General features: G+C 57.3%; 1 protein-coding gene across 5 annotated transcripts in view; it reads right to left on the bottom strand.

Moving 5' to 3' along the window:
* Window positions 1-1505: 1505 nt before the first annotated feature.
* SSBP3 (single stranded DNA binding protein 3) overlaps window positions 1506-20333 on the bottom strand; it is a 154051-nt gene continuing 135223 nt past the window's right edge. For all 5 annotated transcript variants that reach the window (XM_037161548.2, XM_037161576.2, XM_037161553.2 and 2 more), the window contains 11 exons: window positions 18684-18750; window positions 18501-18577; window positions 11529-11593; window positions 10809-10857; window positions 10151-10186; window positions 9624-9678; window positions 8271-8341; window positions 4403-4481; window positions 4132-4160; window positions 3919-4020; window positions 1506-3275 (listed from right to left, as the gene is read on the bottom strand). In XM_037161548.2, the coding sequence (XP_037017443.1) occupies window positions 3246-3275; window positions 3919-4020; window positions 4132-4160; window positions 4403-4481; window positions 8271-8341; window positions 9624-9678; window positions 10151-10186; window positions 10809-10857; window positions 11529-11593; window positions 18501-18577; window positions 18684-18750 (660 nt within the window). In that variant the 3' untranslated portion in view covers window positions 1506-3245. The remainder of the gene's footprint in view (window positions 3276-3918; window positions 4021-4131; window positions 4161-4402; window positions 4482-8270; window positions 8342-9623; window positions 9679-10150; window positions 10187-10808; window positions 10858-11528; window positions 11594-18500; window positions 18578-18683; window positions 18751-20333) is intronic.

Consider the following 20333-nt stretch of genomic DNA (forward strand, 5'->3'; position numbering starts at 1 on the left):
TCCTCTCCTCCAAGACCTGCCCCTGGTGGTAAGGCCCACTCTGACAGACCTCACTGGGGCCACAGACATACAGGGGTTGCTGGCGGGCACAGGCTGAGGGTTGCAGGGAAGGGCACCAGGTGTTCTCAGCCCCCGCAGAGGTGGGCAGTGAGGCACGTGGCAGGCACTCCTTACTGCTTTCTTCCCTGGTGCCCTGGGTTCCCTTCCAGCTTGGCGCCCCACACCTTCACCCCGGTCCCAAGTGCTGCTCTGGGAGCACAGGTGGCAGCCAGGGTGCTGCGGGACACTCCCGGCATTGCTGCCTGCTCCGTCCAGTACTGGGCTGGCACGTGGCACAGACGCCTCTTTAGAGCTGACTGCAGCTCAACCAGAGCCGACGTCTCCACATCAGGTCCTCAGTCATGTCTTCCCAATGGTCGCAGGTGCTGTGCTGAGGAAGAGCCCAGAAAACCTTGACTAGTGCAAAGCGGATCTTCCGGGCACTTCCAACTGCTTCCCACCACTCCCACTGGACTGACCCCCCCCCAAAGGAGACAACACCACTGACAGCAAATGCTGCTGCTGTTACTTTGTACAAGGCATTCCTCTGGACACTTAACACACACGTTAAGTTCCCCTCACAACCACCTCACGAGGCAGGTGAACCATCATCCCACTTCACAGATGAGGAGACCAAGCACAGTGGTAGAAAATGCCTTGCCTGTGACCGCACGGCAGTGGCAAAGGCAGGGTCCGAAACCGGCAATTCGCTGTCTGCTCCCTCGGGTCTTCTGGAGGAGGGCTGAGCCCCCTGTGCTCCCCACAGCTGAAGGCCTGGAATTGGGCCCCTGGTGTACCAGGAAACGCAGAGTCCTACTTCCTAAGTTCAAGTCAGCATCTGCCACATCTGACCCCCCCCCCCCCAGTACTTGTTGCCTAGGTGACAGCTGCAGCCGAGTCACCACGTTTCCAGCCCACCCAGCCATCTTCCAGGGTGCTGCTCATACCGGTTCTCTGAATTCACACCAAACTGTCTCCCCCTGGCCTTTGAGATTAAAAACAAACAAACAAAAAACAACTACCACCTCCTGGTGGCCCAGCCCCCTAGGGTCAGTAGAACGAGTCCATGCAAAGGGAAAGAACATGCCGGGCGTGTTCACTGACACACTCGCCTCGGAAAACACAGGCCTCCGGGAACCTTTCTGTACTTCCAGAAAAACACCTTCTAGCAGGTCAAAATGTGCTTGCAAGACAGGAAACCAAAACTGGCTTTCAGGATGCCCCCCAACACCTTGAGCAAGACTCGTGTCCTCCCTCCCACCCCACCTTTCCCAAAGGCCCCTGCAGCCCTCCACAGAAACGCAGAACTAACGTGCCCGGGGAAAAGAAGGCCACCACCCTGAGCAGGACACAAAAGTTGATGATGCTTTGGGAACAGGAACTCTGCACCCAAGCCGCTGCCTCGCATCTTGTCATCGGTGTGATCAACTCCCACCCAAGTTCCCCCCAAACATGTCAGGAAGGGCTGCGGAAAAAAGATGTCCCTTTAATAAAACGTTATCGACATATATCGTACACAAACTACAATGTATCATAATTATTTTTTTTCCTCTCTTAATTCAGAACCAGACTACAAGGTAAGAAAAAACACAGAAACAGCTACAATGTTCCCAATAATCCGCACAAGGTCTTTTTTCAGGCAGATGATATCTCACATAATATGATATACACGGCAGAAAGGGGGAGAAACAAAGACCAGCTACGGGGGCGGGGCGGGGGGAGGGAGCAAATGTACAAAGAACTCGGGTGTCTCCGGGGCCAGACACAGAGGTTTCCATAGGGGGTGCTGAGGTGGGGGAGGCCGAGTCACCCCTCCTGGGAGGGGACAGGCTCCACTGTCACGTGTCGGTTTTTGAAAATAAAAACAGGACCGGAAACAGCACGTCTGTTTGGTGGTTGGTGTCTCCCCACCCCCCACAGCAATTCCGAAGTCTTTCCATCCAGTTCCAAGCATATGCAGAGCAATTGTGGTCAATATCTCGTCTTTGAAAAAGGAGGAAGAATCAAGAGAAATTAAAAAAAAAACCCTCCCGCAAACTCCAACCCTACTCTGCCAGCACACACACCCGAGGACGATGCGAGGGCCTTGGGGACGGGGACGCAAAGGTCACAGTTTCCACGTCCCAGGTCACAGCCATCCTGCTGCAGGTGGCCTCCCCCACCAGCAGCAGCAGGATCGAAAGACTGGGGCGGAGGGCGCTAGGGGGCGGGGCGCGCTGGGGGGCGGGGCGGTTCAGGGGAGAGGGGGCGCCTTCCTGGGAAGCAGTGCAAGCCACCGACTGGGGTTGCAGTGAGCTGAGTCTCCGCCCTGGCGGACATAAGAGCCTTCTGCAGCCTGGCCCCCCCAGCTACGTAATGGGGGTGGGGGAAATCCTGGGGTCCAGGCGGCATGGCTGCTACCACCACCTTGGCCAGGGGGAACTAAGCAAAAAATGAAACAAAAAGGCCCTGCCCCTCCCTCGCCCATTCGCACAAGCCAAAAACCCCAGGTGGAAAAGGGTGACTTCCCTTCCTTTCCAAAGAAGGCCTTTCGAAAGAAACCACCGATTATAAACTGCCCAGTTTATTATCATCATCATCATCATCATCATCATCATTTGTAGGTGGCTACAGAGACGGCGTGCACTCACTCACACCCAGACCGTGCACTCACACCCAGACCGGCGCTCCTGCGGGGAGCGCTGGGCCACAGACAGCAGGGCTGGGTTTTTTCTGTTCTTTTTTTCCTTTTTCTTTTTTTTTTTTTTTAAAGAAGAAAGCAGAGGTTGATTGGGGGGTGGGGGGTGGGGACTTGCTAGAAGCTTCCTTTTAAAAAAATTTCTCCCCCAAAGCCCCCCGCTGAAAACAAATTAAAAAATCCCAACAAGGCAAAATCCCCAAACAAAAAACAACAAAAAAAGTGTCATGTACATAAAAGGTCCTGGGAAAGGGCAAGGGGTGGGACTTTTCTGGCCATCGGCTTGAAATATATTTCTGAGTTTTGTCCTTCATGTTTTATGGAATAAAAAGTTCGGCCTTTTTATTGCATGAACTAAAATTGGGAAGATTTAGGGGGAGTGGAGAAAAGGGAGGGGGCAGAGGGGGAGCAGGGAGATGCTCCTCCCCCAGCTCCTGGGTAATGACACCTCACTTCTTCTTGCATAATTTCTGGCATCTTCCTGCCTGCAATGCCGGCTCTCTCAGCATTTCGGAGAAGAGGAGGGGGATCACACACTCATCGTCATGCTTGGAGAATACTGGAAGGGGAGAAGCAGAGAAGTGGGGGGTCACGAGGGTCGGGGAGAAGGAGCTGTCTGGAGCAGGGGGCCCAGCAGGGCCAGGAGGCACCCCAGTCTGCGCCCCGTCAGGAACTCTGGCAGGCAGACTCACCCTCCACTTTCCCTCTACACATCAGCCCTGCCCAAAGCAGCACCAACCCCCTACCACCACCGACCGCTTAACCATGTTCCTTCGAGTGGGATTGTAAACAGGAGCCTGATGTGGAAAAGCAGATGGCCTGCCCCTCTGCAGCGAGGCCCCAGGAAATCACTGTTTGGACCGCCGCTGCCCCAGCACACTTGGAAACAGACCCCCAGGGACAATGACCCAGCGGGCCCGGAGTCCCAGCCCAAGGCTTTCTGCCCGCAGAGATGCCTCTAGAAGGGCCTGCTGGTGGTCAGGGGGCAGTGGCCAGGGCCGTGGAGCAGGGACGAAGGTGAGGGCTCTGCAATGTGTGGGAAAACCACCCCGGTGAGAGGCCCCAACGTGGCTGTGGGGACACGGGTCCAGAGGCAGGTCCTGGCTGGGAGGTCTGAAACTCGTTCAATGAACAGACTCCAGGGCTCGGGGGATCAGAAGACGGTCAGGGGATGCAGCAAGGGTGGCAGGAGGCGCACTTACATTGTCGTTCTGGAAGGAGTGGAGGAAGTTCCCTCCTAGCTCACCATCGTCTCGAGGGGTGCCTGGAGGGTTGCTAATGCCACTTATGTTGTTAGGAGAATTCTGCAGGGAGGGGAGAGAGGAGAGGAGCTGAGTGCCAGGGACCCTACAACCTGCCCAGCCAGACTGCGAGAAGGGCTTCCTGCGGGGAGGAGACATCAAACACACACTCACTTTTGGAAGTCCATCTATGTCCCCTGACCCTGGAAGAAAAGAAGAATTCTGTTGAGTTTCTTGGCCATCTTTTGCGGAGGGGCCGCCACCAGCTCCACCCCAATCCCACACTGTTTCTGTACAGAGAATTTTCTGTCCTGGCAGTATCTTTCTCTTGGGATCTTCCTGTGGGCCCAGCGGAGGCTGGGACTGTGGGCCAGGCCTAGCTGAGCCGGGGCCTGAGGCCCAGAGAAGGCTGCTGGGCAGGGCCGGGCAGCGGTGGCAGGCTTACCTAACGATCCGTTCATGTGGTGGGGCTCCATGCCGCCCATGCCTCCCATCGGGCCATCCGAGCCTGGACCCATTGGGAACTGAGAAAGAAGCACAGAACGTGGTGGCTGAGTGCCCGCCCCCCCCCGCCCCACCCCCGCTGAGCTCACCGCTCGAAAGCCCAGCAGCACTGGACTCCTGACCTCAGGGAGCTTCCTTTCTCGGGAGCTCCTGTCTTGAGCTCCTCACATGCTCCAGGCAGAACAACGGGCACTTGGGCAGTTTCCGATTTGGGGCCATTATGAAGGATGCTTATGAGCACTGTGTACAGTTATTGTGGGGACACGTTTCCCACGTTTCTCTGGGGTAGACACCTCGGAGTGGAACGGAAGGGTCACGGGGTAACCGTCTGCCAGGCTGCCGACCACAGCAGCCACGCCACCTGACAGCGCCCTTCTCATGCGCGCTTCCCTAGTGAATGATGACAAGCACCACCTCACTGTCCGTTGCTTCTTCTTTGGGAAAATGTCTCTTTGGACCCTTGGCCCCAATGGGTTTTTTGTTTCATTTTTTAAAAATACTATTAGAGTTCTTTACAACTTTTAGGTTCAAAGATATAAGATTTGCAAATATTTTTTTCCACTCTGTGGGTGGACGGTGTCCTATGAAGCACAGAAGTTTCAAATCTTGATTAAACTCTGATGTATCTACTTTTCTTTCATCACTTGTGCTTTCAGTGGTGAGACAGCTCTGCGTAACCCAGGTCCCAAAGATTTACTCCTGCATTTTATTCTGTGCCCTAGCTTCAGCTCTGCGTTCAGGCCCAGGGTCTGCCTCGAGCTGACCTTGCTGCGGCCCTGGTGTAAGGAGCAGCCCGCCTCTGCTCGGCCGGGCCCTCCGAGTCTGTAAACTGGCCGCCGGGCGAGCTGCATCTCAGAGGCCCATCATCTCCAACCGGCTGAAGCACACTGGACATCGTTAGCGATCTAACCTGCCTTTCTCGGAGAATCAGTTCTAAAGCAGAAAGGTAAATGTGAACTTGTGTGATCCAAGCTGGATTCCAATTACGTTGCGGTTTTAATAAAGAAACTGGGAAAGTCCTATTTAATGGGGCTGCCCTTACTGGTGACATTTTTTGAGTTCTCAAGCAGTCTCATTTCCAAGAAATCATCATTTCTTTGGCCGTTACGAGGTTCTGTTGCAACACCCTCCCCCTCCACGGCTCTGAACAACTCAGGTGGGCTCCGCGGCCCACTCATCCTCATCTAGGCTCCTCACGGTCTTTTTAAAGACCATCAAACAGCTCTGGAGACGACCCAGCACACACACTGCTATTTCAGCGGGTTCCTTTCTCCATTCTCATCTCAACGTGGCACAGCAGGCCAACATTTTAACATCTTTCCTACGGCCTGCAACAATGATGGCCATTGCGTGGGAGCTGTCTGAGGCTCGCAATTTCTAGAAAGTAAAAAAACCTAATTAAGAGCTTCTGCATGTTTTCAGGAAACTGACAAGTGACTAAGAACTTTCATTATGACAGCCTGAATCACCGGTAAGCAAATCACAACCCTTTGCAGCACCGTGGGGGGGCAAGGTGCACGGGACATTCAGCAGGTAAGATGTTTAAAGACTGACTGAAATTTGTCAAATTAACTGTGTACTGTCTGCCAAATACACAGATAAATGAGCAAAGCCTCAGTCTGTATTGGACAAGAGAACAACAATCTTTGATTTGTTTTCTTCACAGAAATCAAGACGAATTACAGCTCCAGTTTTCAAGTCGAAGTACCCAAGAGCCGGGACTTGTTTCTGCTGCCAGGGTTTGGTGCCCCAACTGACGTCCGGAAGGAGGCTCGCCTGGTTAACATCTGACAGAGCCAACTCTCCACTAAGGACCAGCACACCGGTCTTCCAGACCCCCGTCTGCTCACCCGGAGGGCTCGGCTGCAGCCTCCGGATCAGGGTAGCCTTCTCAGCTCAGGGAGCAATTAAGGGGTGCGCATGGTGATGGCATCCCTCAGGGGTGCGTCCGAGTGAACCCAGCAGCCACAACTGCTGAGGGAGCCAGAAGGACACGCCTGTCCCCTCCCAGACCTGTGCGATTCAGTCCCCAGCGCGCCTTCACACCCCGCCCCCTTCGCGTCCCCCCCCCCTTCTTCGCGGCATGCTGTGTGGTGCCTCCATCTTGGGGATTCACGCCCCTGATCTGGCTGCGTGTGCCCTCCCCGTGGCCACTGAAGCTGCACGGTCACCGTGCCTCCTCCCTGGTGCTGCCTGGGTTGTCTGGTGCTGATGCCACTGTCGTCGTCCTCATTTCTGTCATCTGAACTCTCGGGAAACGCGACCGCCACACTCACGGCAGAAACCAAGCCCTGCACTGTCTCCACACGGAGCACAACCTTCCGTCCGCCCACACGGACGCCCCCTGCGCCCGTGACGGCGGCGCACTTGAGTAGCGCCCTGGGACGCCGTGGTGTGGATGACCACTGCTGAGAGACACAGGTCATGACCGACGGAATCCGTGGTGAAGAAAATTTCAGCAGCGGTGACCACAGGGTCAGGGTGATCAATGCCATTTCCCAACGACACGAACACAGGGTGCCCAGTGCCCGTGTCTGGGTCACTGAACAGGTAGGTCTACACTTCCCTGCCCAACTTTCTGTGCTCATTGCCATACACCAGGCCTTCTGTGCCCTGGTATGTCGTTGCCTGGGTCATCGGGTTGTAGAGCTAAAGCTGGGATGGCCGGTTGTCCTAATGAGAATGGGGGGATGAGGCAGGGCTGGGAGGTGGTGGGTGCGAGGAAGAGGGGAGGAGGGGGTGGTGGGACGTGTGCTTCCCATCCCACTCGGTTACGTGACCCTGGTCACAGCCCCTCCGGGCACTTTGTCAACCTAGCAGACAGGCCACAGACCCTTACCTCAGAGGCCACGAGCAGCTTGGACACTTGCAGTGACACGCACAGCGTCATTCGCGATCGGGGTTTTAGCACGTGGCATGGTTTGGGTGTCACATTAACAACTAAACCAACAAAACCAAACGTGCCCCAAAGGCACACAGTTCTGGGGCTCCAGGCCTACCCGCTGGCTCTGCAGACCACAGGCTGCTGCTCTGACCACACGCCAGCCTCCTCTCCAAACCCTGAGACCCCGAGGGCGGAGTCAGGTTCAGCGCCCGGGCCGATGTGGAAGGGCTGTTGGAGGTGAGATAGACTGGCTATGGGCTCAGGGAGCTCCCAGTGGGGAGAGGGTGACAGGCTACAGCTGCAGAGTCAAGCCCCATGTGACCCGGGTCAGAGGACCAGGGAACGGGGCGATCACAGGAGGTAGTATCTGAGCTGCAATATCACTGAAGGTTGGAACTCTGAGGGGCCAACAAGGGAGGGAGTGGCTTCTCAACGAGGGAATGGCCTGAACAGAGGCGAAGAGGCTGCCAAGCGCGGGAGTCACAGGGCGGAAAGGCCCCCAGTGGGCCCCTGCTCCCGCTCTGGCCTCCACGCTGAGCTCCGTGGCCAAGGAACAGACCTGAGACGGTGACGAATGCCCGGGGTGGCACAGCCGGCCAGCTGAGCAGGGACCCGCCCAGACCCCACCAGCACCCCAGTGCTTTCCCACACCCACCCCGGGCAGCAGGGGTCCCCCCAGTGGGGCCTGGCGCCCTGCTCTGACCGAGGAATGGGAACCGCTCCACCCCTGCCCTCTCCGCCACCCCTGGCAGCTCTGAGATGGGAGCCGAGGTGCCCAAGAGCTAATCACTTTTCTGACCATTTATTTTATTCATCTTGGTAACAAATGGCTGAAATCAATTAAACTCGCTTCCCCCTCAGCTGATGAAGTTAATTATGATTTGTTATTGTATCAGATACGTAAATTATTAGAAAGCAGACTTACGTTGGACCGGCTGCCTCCAGGCGGCACCGGATTAATCATTGTGTAGATGTTGTCGCTGGAATTTGTTGAATCTGTAGAACAGTGGAAACCCGCAAGTTGGGGTGATTAATTCGTTTCTTAATTAAAACAAACTCGTGGCACTTGAACTCATTCTTTTGTATTTTATCACCTAAAATTTTCTTTAAGTACCGCCATTTTCTGGCTAATTTATATTTAATGAAGATTCACAAAGTTTTTAATCACAGAAAATTCAACTGTGAAAACCACTCACCCCCGAAACAAAGAATTTCAGGGTGTTTGGACAGCAGTGTGGCCGCGGCAGAGGAGGATGACAGGTTCAAGTTCCTGTCTGCCCACCCCAAACCAGGTCTGGTCGCGGGCTGGGACGGCACAGGGGCAGCCAGATCAGCACCTGGGCTCTCCCCAGCCCTGCCTGTGGTTTTAATCAAATCGGGGAAAAGAGACACGCCACAAATTACCTGGGGGCCTCCCGCCAAGCTGACGGGGCAGGAGAGAGAGGCAGGGACTGGGCTGGAGACACATTACCATATGGAGTGGCTTAATGCGACCCAGTCTGAATGTAGGTCATGCAGCTCATAAAAATGCAGCAGCAGAAAGGAGGAGCCGGAGCGGGAGCCGGAGCACCACGGCTGCCGTCAGCTCCACCCCTGCAGCCGAGCAGCTTCCCTGCCATGGGGAGCTGAGGAGGGGGTGGGAGAGAGGGACCCCTCCAGTCTCCCAATTAGCCTGAAATGACTTCTCAGGAAATCGGCCAACATGTTTGTGTCAGGAGCAGGCCCTGTATGTCACAGGCAGAACCCCAACCACCTCTCACTTTTTATCTTTGGGGTGGGCGAGGGTTGCACCCTGGATTCTTCCCAGCTGGGGTATGATGTTCTGAGCTGGGGAAGAAACACAACTGTGAGGCTGTGTGTGCAGGTGTGCACACGCCTGCCTGCGTGCATGTGTGCTCTCCCCTGGCTACGGAAAAAGGGAGGAGGGATCTCCTACGTGAAAGACCAGAAGCCAAGAGGCACTGTGCGCAGAGCCCTGGCCCCAGGCTGCCAGAACCTAGACACACACACAACCAGGACAGGGTTCTCTCTGACCAGTGGGAGCCGAGGCAGTGAGACCCCTTGCTGCCCCACCTCCCTGGCTCCACTCATCCTTTAGCCAGATGGGAAGTGACCTGGCTGAGGCCACACGATGGCTCTGTGGCACTGGGGGTCTCACACCCTTTAATGCCTGATGCCACGATGAACAGTGGACGGTGTGCCACTCAGGAAGAGTGGCGAGGAAGCTTTGCCTCTGTGCCTGCACCCCCAAAGGCACCCCTTCCCCGAGCCCTCTTACCTGCAGGACTGGGCATGATGGGTGTCCCTGGGGGGCCGCCACCGCCAGGGGGTCCCTGGAGAAAAGATAAAAACTGACCTGAGAAACCCACGGTAGTGACACGTGGGGAGAGGCCACAAAGCTCCAGCCACGGCAGCAGCAAGTGCACACCTGGGGCCCAGCCCGCACTCAGCCCGAGTGTTTAAGCCTCGGGGAACTGGACTCGGACCTCCTCCTTTCTTTCTTCAAACCAGTTGGCTGTGTGTGCACATGTGTACATCCAACTGGCGAAGCCAGAGGCCTGCGGTGGAAGCTAGCCAACCCACAGGTCACCCCGAGATGGGGATCCCAGTTCTAGGTTCCGCTCAAAAACCTCGGGGTCACTTAAAGGTACAAATGCCTCAATATTGAGAGTAAGTTCTAGCACAGTTGGAATCTGTACTCAGAATGTGTTTTGAAAGGGAGAAAGACAGGGACCCGAGAAGTTCTCTTGCACACTCAGTCACAAGTGGCGAGACATACAACACCCCAAATGCACACACACTTACCACGTAGGTACCAGGTGATGAGGAGGAGTATGGAATCTAAAAGTAAGAGGTGGGGGAGCCACGTGTCAGAGTCACTTCCTCTGACAGGCAGCACTTCTTGGCTTCCAAACCCACCTGGGAACAAGACCCCACTCTTCATGGGACAGGCTGTGGGACCCACTGAGCCAACTGGTTAGTTTCCCTAAGAGAGCCAGGGGTGTGAGCAAAATCCAGCTCCTGAACCGATCCCGAGAGCCTTGCAGGGAGCTTTGCAGGGAGCCTTAGGGGGCGGTCCAGTTCCGGAGCGCAGGAAGGCTGGAACTTCACCCCACCCCTCTGGCCTTCTCCCCCGGGGCTGTCTGTGCTTTGCCCCCTCCCGGCTCCTTTGTCTGAGTGCTGGAGGCTGGCCCTGCTGGAGCAGTACTTTCTGAGCCAAGCTCCCGGCTAATACTCCCGAGTTTCTGCAGAGCAGTGGGCTGGGCTGGACAGGGGCCAAGCCCAAGATGGCACCAGCATGTCACTCCCAACCTTCTGCCTATAGGTGAGCTTCTCCTTGGAGGCATCAGGTACAGTCCTGCTGCAGCTCCCCTTGCAGCTGACACCTCTAACCTGGGGACAGGAACCCCCCTGCACCCCAGGACCTCCATGGTAAACACCACCCAGCCGAGCTGGTACTCACTGAATTAGCACTGTTAGGATTGGGCCAGGGTCTGCCAGCTCCCGGGCCCCTGATGGAGGGAGAGAGACAAGACAATGAAAAGGGTGCCATCAACTCCACGGGGGTGGTGCCAGCAGGGGCAGAACAAGAGGACAGAAACGACTAGCAGGACGTCCTTCATATCAGCCCAGGGCCTCAGAGACCATCTGGCTATGGGGTCATAATGGGCAGTTCCACAGGTAGAAATCTACAAACTATAAATTATATGGAAAACTTGTGAAGTACACAAAGTTTCCTCTGCACGTGCGCTTTCCTACAGATCTACCACCACAAGGGGTTAAGAAAGACTAAAGCACTAGAACAGCTGGCTGTACAGGGTTCAAACCCTGACCCCTCTTCTTGATGCTGTGTGAGCCTGGGTAAGTGACTCCACCTCCCTGTGCCTCGGCTGCCTCATCTCTAAGTGGGAGATGGCGGAACACCTCACGGGGTTACTATGAAGATTTGGTGAGCTAAGCCACATAACATGCTGCGAACAGTGCTGGGCACGCCAAGCACCATATGGAATGAGGTCTCATCACCAGCGTTTTAACATCCTCACTTTCCTGACGAGGACACAGAGGCCCAGGGAGGTGCCAGCAATGACTTGAATGAATCACCCGTGTTCCAGAAGGACAGCAGAGTGGGGAGTGGGGGCAAAACCCCGGGCCCTGAGCCACTGGCGGGTCGTTTGTGCCTTACATGTTAATCCCGGGCATGGCGGGGCCGAGGGAGTTGGGTGGTGGTCTCATGCCGCTGCCGTAATTCTGCAACGATAACCAAGGGTCAGTCTATGAGAAGGAGAAGGGGAACCAGAGAAAAAGGGTGGGGGGCAGACAGAATATAAGCAAGAGGATTAGTCTGTGGAAAGAACCTGATGAGAAAAAAATACGTTTGCTTAAAAAAGGTGGAGGGAGGGTGGGAGTCGAGTGATGGGATCACAATGACAAGCCAGCACAGAGGGACAGTCAGTCACAACTCAAAACACAGCTTCAGGGGCTTCAAGACAGTTCTCTCAAAAGCACACGGACGCAAGCAGGCTGCTCCCATCCCTGGGCCCACGGCACTGATGGGCACCTTCCCCTCAGGTTCCAGCCCAGGCGGACGGACTGGGTGGCACATCTGACTGGTGGGGGCCACTGCCTCTCTCTGAGGAAGAAGCCGCTGACGGGGGTGGGCAGGGGCTGGGCTGACAGTGGAAGGGGAAGAAATGCTCCTGAAAGGCCCGGCCTGCAGCTGTCCCCAAGGCCCGCCATGCACAGACACCCCACCCTGCCCCAGGTCTGGGGTGTCCTCCACCCCCAGATCAAGCTGCCTAATTTGAGCCCCCAGCACGTGGGACCCTTAGCAGGTGCAGTGCTAGGAGCCAGAGGAAAAGGTTTCTACCCTAAGAAGGAATCACCGTTCTGTCTGAGAAGAGTCCAGAGAGAATTTGGAAACTCCTAGGAGCCCCAGCTCAGTGCAACACTCTGAGGCAGAGTGGGGTGGGCCCCAGGCCTCTCACCTGGTTCCTCTCTTGTCACAAACAAACCTGACTCCCCTCTTCCAGTGCTACTTTCCTGGCAGGAACGAATGCCTCGCCCCCCCTCCTCCACCGGGCGGGCTCTTACGCATCCTCTAGAACCCAGCTCAGCGCGCCCTGCCTGTGCAGGCTTCCCGGTCCTGCCCCTTCGGGGTAAATGCTCTGCCTAGCTGCTCCTGTAATGCCACGTGGCTCCCCTCCTCCCCTGCCCATGCCTCACAGGCAGGGCTCAAGGCCACACACGGCAGTCTCTCCTGCTGGACTCCGAGTACCTGTGGAAGACAGGAACTGCAGTCCCACATCCTTCAGTCCCCCTCCTCCCTGCACCGGACAGGGCGGGTGCCCAGTCAATCAGCGAGGCCGGGAGAGAGGGAAAAGTGAAACGGGTCTGCTGCGTCTGGCTGTGGCGGCAGCTCTGCCCTTGGAGAGCTGACGGGAGTAGGCTGGCGGGGCTGGTGGCCGAGGAAGAGCAGCACTTGCTGCTCTTTACGGAGCACACGGTGCGTGCACACACAGTCTGGTCTGGGCTTCGTCACAGTGCTGTGAGGCTGGTGCTATCCCTGCTGCACAGGAGAGGAGAAAGACTGCCCAAAGTCCCCGTCAGCACACAGCACAGCTGAGGTTTCAACCCGGATCTGTGAGCTGTGGATTGTGCAGGCTACGCCCCACACCTGAGGGGCCAGCGGGCTGGGGCAGACGGGAGGCTCGAGAGCCACAGCGACCACCTCAGAGGCTACAGCCGGCTGCGGGTGAGTTCTTCAGCCGGGCCATCTCCCAAACCTCACTGCCTCGGGGCCGCCTCCCCTGCCTGGCCTCCCACAGAAAGGTGTGGAGTCCACAGAAGAATCCCGAGAGGGTGTGGACAGTGGCTGAAGCAGCATCGGGCTGGCTGGCAGTGAGCAAGGCCTGGAGTCAGGGCAGGCAGGGCAGAGGCGCCCTTGCCAGCCCGCATCCCCCCTGCCCCATCGGGGCTGAGGAGATGCACGCCCGCCCTCGAGCAAACAGAGGCGGGCTTGGGCAGACATGCGGGGCCAGGCCCACTGGACAGAGATGTCACAGGGCAGTGAGTGGTGCCACAGATTTGGGGCCAGAATGTGGGGGAGGCTAGCACCCTGGCTCAGCCACCTGCTGGTGACCCTGAACAAACTAACCAAGTAACAACAATGCTTCCTCTGCGCCAGGCTGTGCTGCATGCTTTTTATCACCTACATTTAACCATCACACGACCCCATTACCATCTCCACTTTAAAGACTGAAAAACTGAGGTGCAGAAGCAGGGTGGCAGTGTCCGGCGCAGCGATGCTCACAGCAAGGCTGCAACTGAAGCACTCTGCCCGGCTGCCTCCTCTGCAGACTGGGGACAAAGAACTCCCCAGCCGCCAGGCCCTGCGAGGGTCAGGTGAGATGACAGCTCTGAAGTGGGGCCAGCCCTCAGAGGTGCGCACTGCTCTGGGATGTTGGCAGCAGAACCCCGAAGACCCCAGGGCTGCCTCGAGCATCACAGAACCTCAGTATTAAAGGGCCCTCGCTGAGCCCCTGTGCAGCTCTGAGATCCTCTCTACACGTCTCAGCCTCGCTTGTGCTCCTGCAGAACAGGAAGCTCACCCCCTTCCCAGACAGCCCACCCCTCCAGGAAGGCAGAGACAGAGAAGATCTTCCAGGGGCCTCTCCCGCCCGGGAGAGCAACCTCCACCTTGGGGTGGGGACGGGCGGGGTAGTGGCCTGAGAGGAGACAACAAGTAGGGCGCTCACTTCCCAAAGACTGCACCTGCTGTCCTGACTCCTCCCCGCCCTTGGAAGCCTCCCAGTCAGTATGGCTGCTTCCTTGGAGGGACTGTGCCCAGGTTCTCCCACCTTCAGAAGCATAGACCCTGGAGGGTCACTCATACCTTCCCATTTCACAGATGACAAGCTGGAGGACCAAGGAGGCCACACATGTGGTAAGTCACAGGGGGAAGTGGAGCTAAAAGTCAGCTTTGGGGGAAAAGTCTTCAAATCACAAACACTGGCCTTTTCACAGAGGGCAGGCGGGCTTGGAAGCACAGTTTCAGAGACTCGGGTGCCTGCCTCCCTGCCGAGGCCCTGGGTGGCAAGGTGTAACCACTAGCCAGACACTAGCCCCTCCTCTGCTCCAGCACAGCTCCACGGGGGCAGAGATGGCGACTGGAGACACAGAGTCCTCAGCGGGCCGAGGGACAAACTACACCCATGTCCTCCTCCCCATGGGGCGCCCCCAACCCTGGGCGGAGGGATCTGATCCACAGGCAGCAGTGATGACGGCCCCTGCTGCTGGGGACTCTGGATCAGGTCCCACCCTCCTGGTCTCATCTCAGTGCTCCGTGCAGGGTCCACACTGCCGTGGCCACTCGCCCAGCAGCCAGCAGGGGCAGGGGCCGGCTGCCACCTCCCGAAACACCTTGTCAAAGGGGCTCTTTCTCAGAGCTGCCTGCGGCCTGCTCAGCGCTCTCTGCACTTGAACTAGGGGAGAGCCGTCTAGTCTGCTAGTCTCAATCACAGATCTGTGGAAGAGGACTTCAGGCTGCAGGGTGGTGTGAGGCTGGAGGACCTCTCCTCCCCGCTCCCTAATCATACGGGGGCCCGGCCGTCCCAGGCTGGGAGCCCCCCAGGAAAGTCCCTGCAACTAGCCTGCTCCCTCCTCACCCAGCCCTCGGGGGCTCTGGTCCCCCCATCTTTCTGGGGTCTCTGCTCAGAGGCACTGAGCTGGGGCTGTGCTGACCAGCAGGAAGGCACTGCCGCTCCCATGGAGGGTGGCAGAGATCTCTTAGGGACTGAGGATTACCCTTTACCTGCACTTCCGCACACAGGGTCCAGCACACGTGGCCATCTGCTCTAGGCTGTGCTGCCTCCGCGGGACCTGAACCGGAACGCCTGGGGCCACGTCCCTGGGAACCTGCGTCCCTGAGGTCTGGGAGCCATGGCACCTCTGACGGGCTGCACCTCAATCTGGCTAGAAGCCCCTGCATTTTTCGCCTCATTCGATTCGCTTTTGAAAAAGTTCCCAGAAGGTTCCGACCTGACACGACCCACACACATAACTCTTTACAGAGAGAAAACAATTAAGTGGAAATATTACCTCTTTTTTGGCACCGGCTGTTTCACAAAGTCAGAGCAAAATCTGTCTGAGGGACTGAGGCATAGAGCAGAGGGTACGGCAGTGCCTGGCTGCTGGTTCCTTTGTAACATTTGGGTTAAAATGCAACACAGGCTTCCAATGTGCAATGCCACTCTGTTTGGATCTGAAATCTGTAAAGTAGCCAAGACCACACTCCACCTATTATTCTTTGTTAGGAAAGTTGTGGCTATTAGCAATCTTACTCTGCAGTTGCAACAACAGGCTGAGGGCTCCCCACCTGTGTCTGGTCTCGGCACAGCACTGTGCGTGCAGAAGCACTCACTAAAGGCTGCCTGCGGGGCTGGCCGCCTTGCTACCAGCGTGGCCCAGGGCCGAGGGCCCAGGGAAGGACGGACCCATGGGACGCCTGCAGCTGCCCTTTCACCCAACCCACAAGAAGCCCTGTGAGGTCATCACCTGGCCGCCCATTTTGCAGATGAGGAACTGAGACCCAACCAGGCTGGGCCGTGGCCAGAACCATGCCTTCCAGCACTAAGTTCTCAGCTCACCCCTCTCCTGACTGCTGGGAATGAATGACCAGGACAGCACCCTCAGGGACAACAGAGAGGCCTGGGGGGGTATGCAGAGAGTCTGTCCTCTCCCCACTCTCAGCCTTGGGGTTCAAAACCTCCAGGCTTTGTGATGCCCACTCCCTAGCTGACCCCAGACCCTGAGGTCCACGCCATACCCCAGCCTTGCCCAGGCCCAGGTCCCACAGTGAAGAGCTGGTGCCGACACTCTGGGTTGCTCTGAGGGAGGTCTGACTCCGGAACTGAATACCACACCCTACCCAGAGGAGTATAGAGAAGACACAGGAAAGGCATTAAGGATTGCCATGTTGGTAAAACTAAGTCAAAAACAAGGAAATGTTTTCAGAGCCCCTGGGGATGATGGGGGTGGGGGGCAGCGGCTGGCCTCACCCACGTGCTAGCATCTCCCTCCCCTAGGGGCCGCGCCCCCACCCCGATCCTGCAGGAGAGCACCACCCTGCACGCTGCTGGGTGAGACCGGGGGGGGGGGCCAACAGGGCCCCAGGAAGCCCTGCTGCCAAGACCTCAGCCTCGGCACCCTCGCCGCCTCTTTAAAGCAGGCTGCAGAGCCGTGCCGGACTGCTGGCCAGGGCCGCTAACACGGGGATACACCCGCTAACCCCGTGGGAGGTCCCAGAGTGTTCTGGGAACACTCTGCTCTCAGCCAGTCTGATAATGATAATGTCCATTCCCAGCTTCTGGAACCTCAATATACTAGTGACCTCTGACAGAAAAGTAAAAATGAAACTACACAAACAACCGCCCAACCCAAGCAATGGGATCCCGAACACCTATTTAAGCCCCCAAGTCAGAAAACAGATTGCTCACTAAGAGGCTACTCTAGGCCAAGTGCCATGCCGAGAACTTGGCCCTCCCCTTCAAGCAACCCTACGAGGGTTGCTCTCCCTCCTGTTTTACAGATGCAGCTGCCAAGCCTCCAAAAATCCAGAAGGGTGGATAATAGTACAGGAGTGAAGTTTCCACCCCAGACTCCATCGTCTTCACCCCCCAGAACATTTTGGAAGTCCAAGGCCACTGTCGATTTCCACACCAAGAGTATCTGTAATGCGCGGTGGAGGCTGAGGGTGACTCAGGAGAAATCTCTCTTCTGTACACTCTGCCACCCTCCCACGGGTCCCTCGGCTTGGCTGCTTTGCAGAGGTCAGCCCAAGATGGCCACTCGACAGGCAGGGACTGCCCCGATGGCTTAAGAGGAGGCTGGTGAAGACACGAGCTCTGAGGGATTCGAGGAAAGAAAAAAAACCAAAACCAAAACAAAACAGGGAAACCAGAGCTGCAATTGGTGTAGGCTTGCCTCCTTTCAGGACTATGGGGCCGACCAAAGTCAAGGCCCTTCCCGAGACCTTTCAGCACCGTGGACGCTGCAGCCCACGGAGAAGAAAGCGGACTGGAGCAGAGGGCTGCAGGGTGTGTGCGGATGCCCCTTCCTACAAAAGGGAGGTGTCTGTGTGTGTGGTGGGATGAGACTCCACCCAAGGGAACTGGAAACCTGGGAGTGGCGCCGAGAACCCAAACGTCTACCCGCTGGCTGGAGGGGCGAGCAGCCTTCCGGGCAGGGCAGAAACACCCTGGAACAAAACCCTTTCACCCCCACTACAGCACACTCCCCTCCCCTCCCCCAGCCTTCTAGCTTCTTTCAGGCAGCCAGACCCCGGAACACTCTAGGAGGGAAGAACAGAGCCACATTCAAACACTCGGAGCAGGAGCCCACGGCGAGGAGGCTCTGGAACAGGACTGGCCGGGCAGACTCCTGCTGGATGGCACTGTGGGACCCTGTGCCTGAGACAGGGTATGGAGCCAGGGGACAGGGAGCAAACTTTGTGTTTTAACTACAAAAGGGTGGACAGGGCACCTAAAATAATTTCTTCCAGAGGTTTCCAAATGGTCCTTCTCCTTGCGATGGAGCCCTCTGGTCAAAAAAACTTCTAGGCAGGACCCCTGGCCAGCCTGGCCTCCTCCCACGTGGAGCGGCACTGCAGAGAACCGTAAATACAGACTCACTCCCGACTGGACGGGTGGGGAAACGGAGGCCTGTGGGGGCCACCGAGGTCAAAGTGATTTGTCCACGGTGCACTGCAAACAGAGCCAGGACGGCCACTCATTTGTCCCGCCTCTGGGATTTCTGGGGGACCCACACCACTGCCTGTGTACCGGACTCCCTGCCTTCCAAATCCCTCAAACCACACATGCCAGCACACGCCTCCCCTCAAAGGGCCTGTCACCTAGGGGGCTCCCAGAGGGACCCCTAGTTCCCCAGGGGGTCCCTCAACTCTGCTTGCTGGGGGACAGCTCCTGGCTAAGTGTGGGGCCAGCCCAGCCCTGAGCAGAGGGAATAGCTGGGGATCTGGTCACGCCCTCTACTCTTATCCCTGCAAGCTGAGCGACATGGAAAGACTGACAGACTGGCAAGAGGAGAGAAGGCGGGAGCGCAGAGATGGTCAGGGAAGTGGACGGACACAAAGGGTTACCTGTGGGCCGGGCCCCATGGGCCCCATGCCTCGGGGAGGGTTCATTCTCTGCATGGATCCTCCCATGTTGGGGTGCCCTGCGTGAGAGAGCAGGTGAGCTGTGAGTGGCAGAGGCAGACCCGGGAGGGAGGAGGCGCTCCTCCAGACCCCCCACACCCCAGCGGCCCACCCGGCCCTCTCTACCTTGTTGTCGTGTGGGATCCATGGAGTTGGGCAGCAGTGGCTGCGTCCCAGGAACTCCTCCCGGAGGCTGAAAGAGATGGGAGACAGAAGCTGAGCGGCCGCTCCCCAAGCTGGGGGACAGAGGGACACGCCTGCCTGCCCCAGCTCCCACCTGCCCAATTAGGGCCACTCATGGCTTCCCTACGACCATCCCTGCTGCCTGCCAACTGGGGAAGGTCCCGGGAGTGGCTGTCAGCTTGAGCTGGCATCAGCAAAAACCGTGGAAGGGTGAGGAGGGGCTTCATCAGCGAGAGAGAAACCACTGCCCTGCCCTGTTGTCTTTGTGTGTCTGTGTCCTGCCAGAGGGGGCCACGCTGTGGCCCCTGCTGCCTGCCGCACCCCCCTCGGAGGCAGCAGTGCCCCTCCTTCTTACCACCAAACCCCAACCCTGTCTTCCCTTTGCTTCATGGACATGTAACACATTTTATGCCCACCTCCAAAACGTGGGGATCCAGGGACCCAGTAGCTAAAAGCCTGAAACAAGAGGAGGTCCCTTTAAAAGGGGAACAGGGAGGAAGTGGCTTTGACATGGAGACGGGAAAACGAGGTCCCAAACCAACAGCCCCCAGGCGCCATCTGGTAAAGCCGGAATGCACACTTGGGACTCTTGGCCGCTCACGTGAAATGCCACCTTCCCACCCCTGGGGTGAAGAGCAGGCCCCCAGGAGAGGGGCAAGCAGGGTGCGGAATGAGAACCTGCTCCCAGAAGCCTGCCGGCAGGCCCGCCAGATGCTGGTGTGATTACTACCAAGAAGGTGAAGACAGGGTGCCCTGGGTTTCCTGAGTGAGCTCTCGGCACACCCGCTGTGCAAACCTATTAGAGTGATTTACGTGGGACTGAAGTTATTTCAGCTGCCAGTGGATAAGAGAAAGAGGCAGAGCTGTGGGGAAAGTTTTACTCTGGAACCCCGTGCCTTAGGACTAAATGTGAGCCCTTGCCTCTGAGCAGGAAAGCCTTTGGAAAAGCGGGTCACCCTCTCCCATCCCTTCTGAGGCAGCCCCTCTGACAGGGACCCTCACACCCAGACCGGCCCACTGCTGTGGGGATGGCGGAGGGGAGAACTCCTCTGCCTTCGGGCTGATGGGGAACTGGGAACCAGTTTGGGGACAAGGTGAGGGGAAGCGAAGGGTAAGTCTTCACCATTTAGCCACTAAAGGGATGTGTTCGCGTATGTCTAGGGTAGAGAACGGTGGGGAAGCTTGTGGGAGCGCCGCAGGAGTCTCAAGAGTACTTGATGTTCACGAGCGGCCGCTGACGCCAACTGTTTCCTACCTAGCTGTGGGGTAGAGGATGTCTCTCCAGCCACTGGGTTTTCACTGTCCTGACCTCTTGCTTTCTCCCAACCCTGCTTCCTCTCTGAATCGCCTAGCTGGTCTGTGTCTGCTCTTGGGGTTAGAGATACTTCTTGAGCCTGTTTGGTTTGGTTTGGAGGACCCCAGGATGTTCAGGTGGATGGGGCAGCTGTGGGGGTTGGGCGAGCACCCCCTTTCCAGGTAGCCCAGTGCCGCCCACTGGTTCTCACAGAAAGCTCCCCCTCAGGCTTCAGTAAGCCTGCTGCGTGCCAGGACGCGGGAAGAGGGGCCTGGGAATCACTCCCCTCACTGGAGCGA

The sequence above is a fragment of the Artibeus jamaicensis genome, unplaced genomic scaffold (genome assembly GCF_021234435.1).
Source record: "Artibeus jamaicensis isolate MK-2021 breed Jamaican fruit bat unplaced genomic scaffold, CSHL_Jam_final scaffold_1019, whole genome shotgun sequence".
NCBI classification, from domain to species: domain Eukaryota; kingdom Metazoa; phylum Chordata; class Mammalia; order Chiroptera; family Phyllostomidae; genus Artibeus; species Artibeus jamaicensis.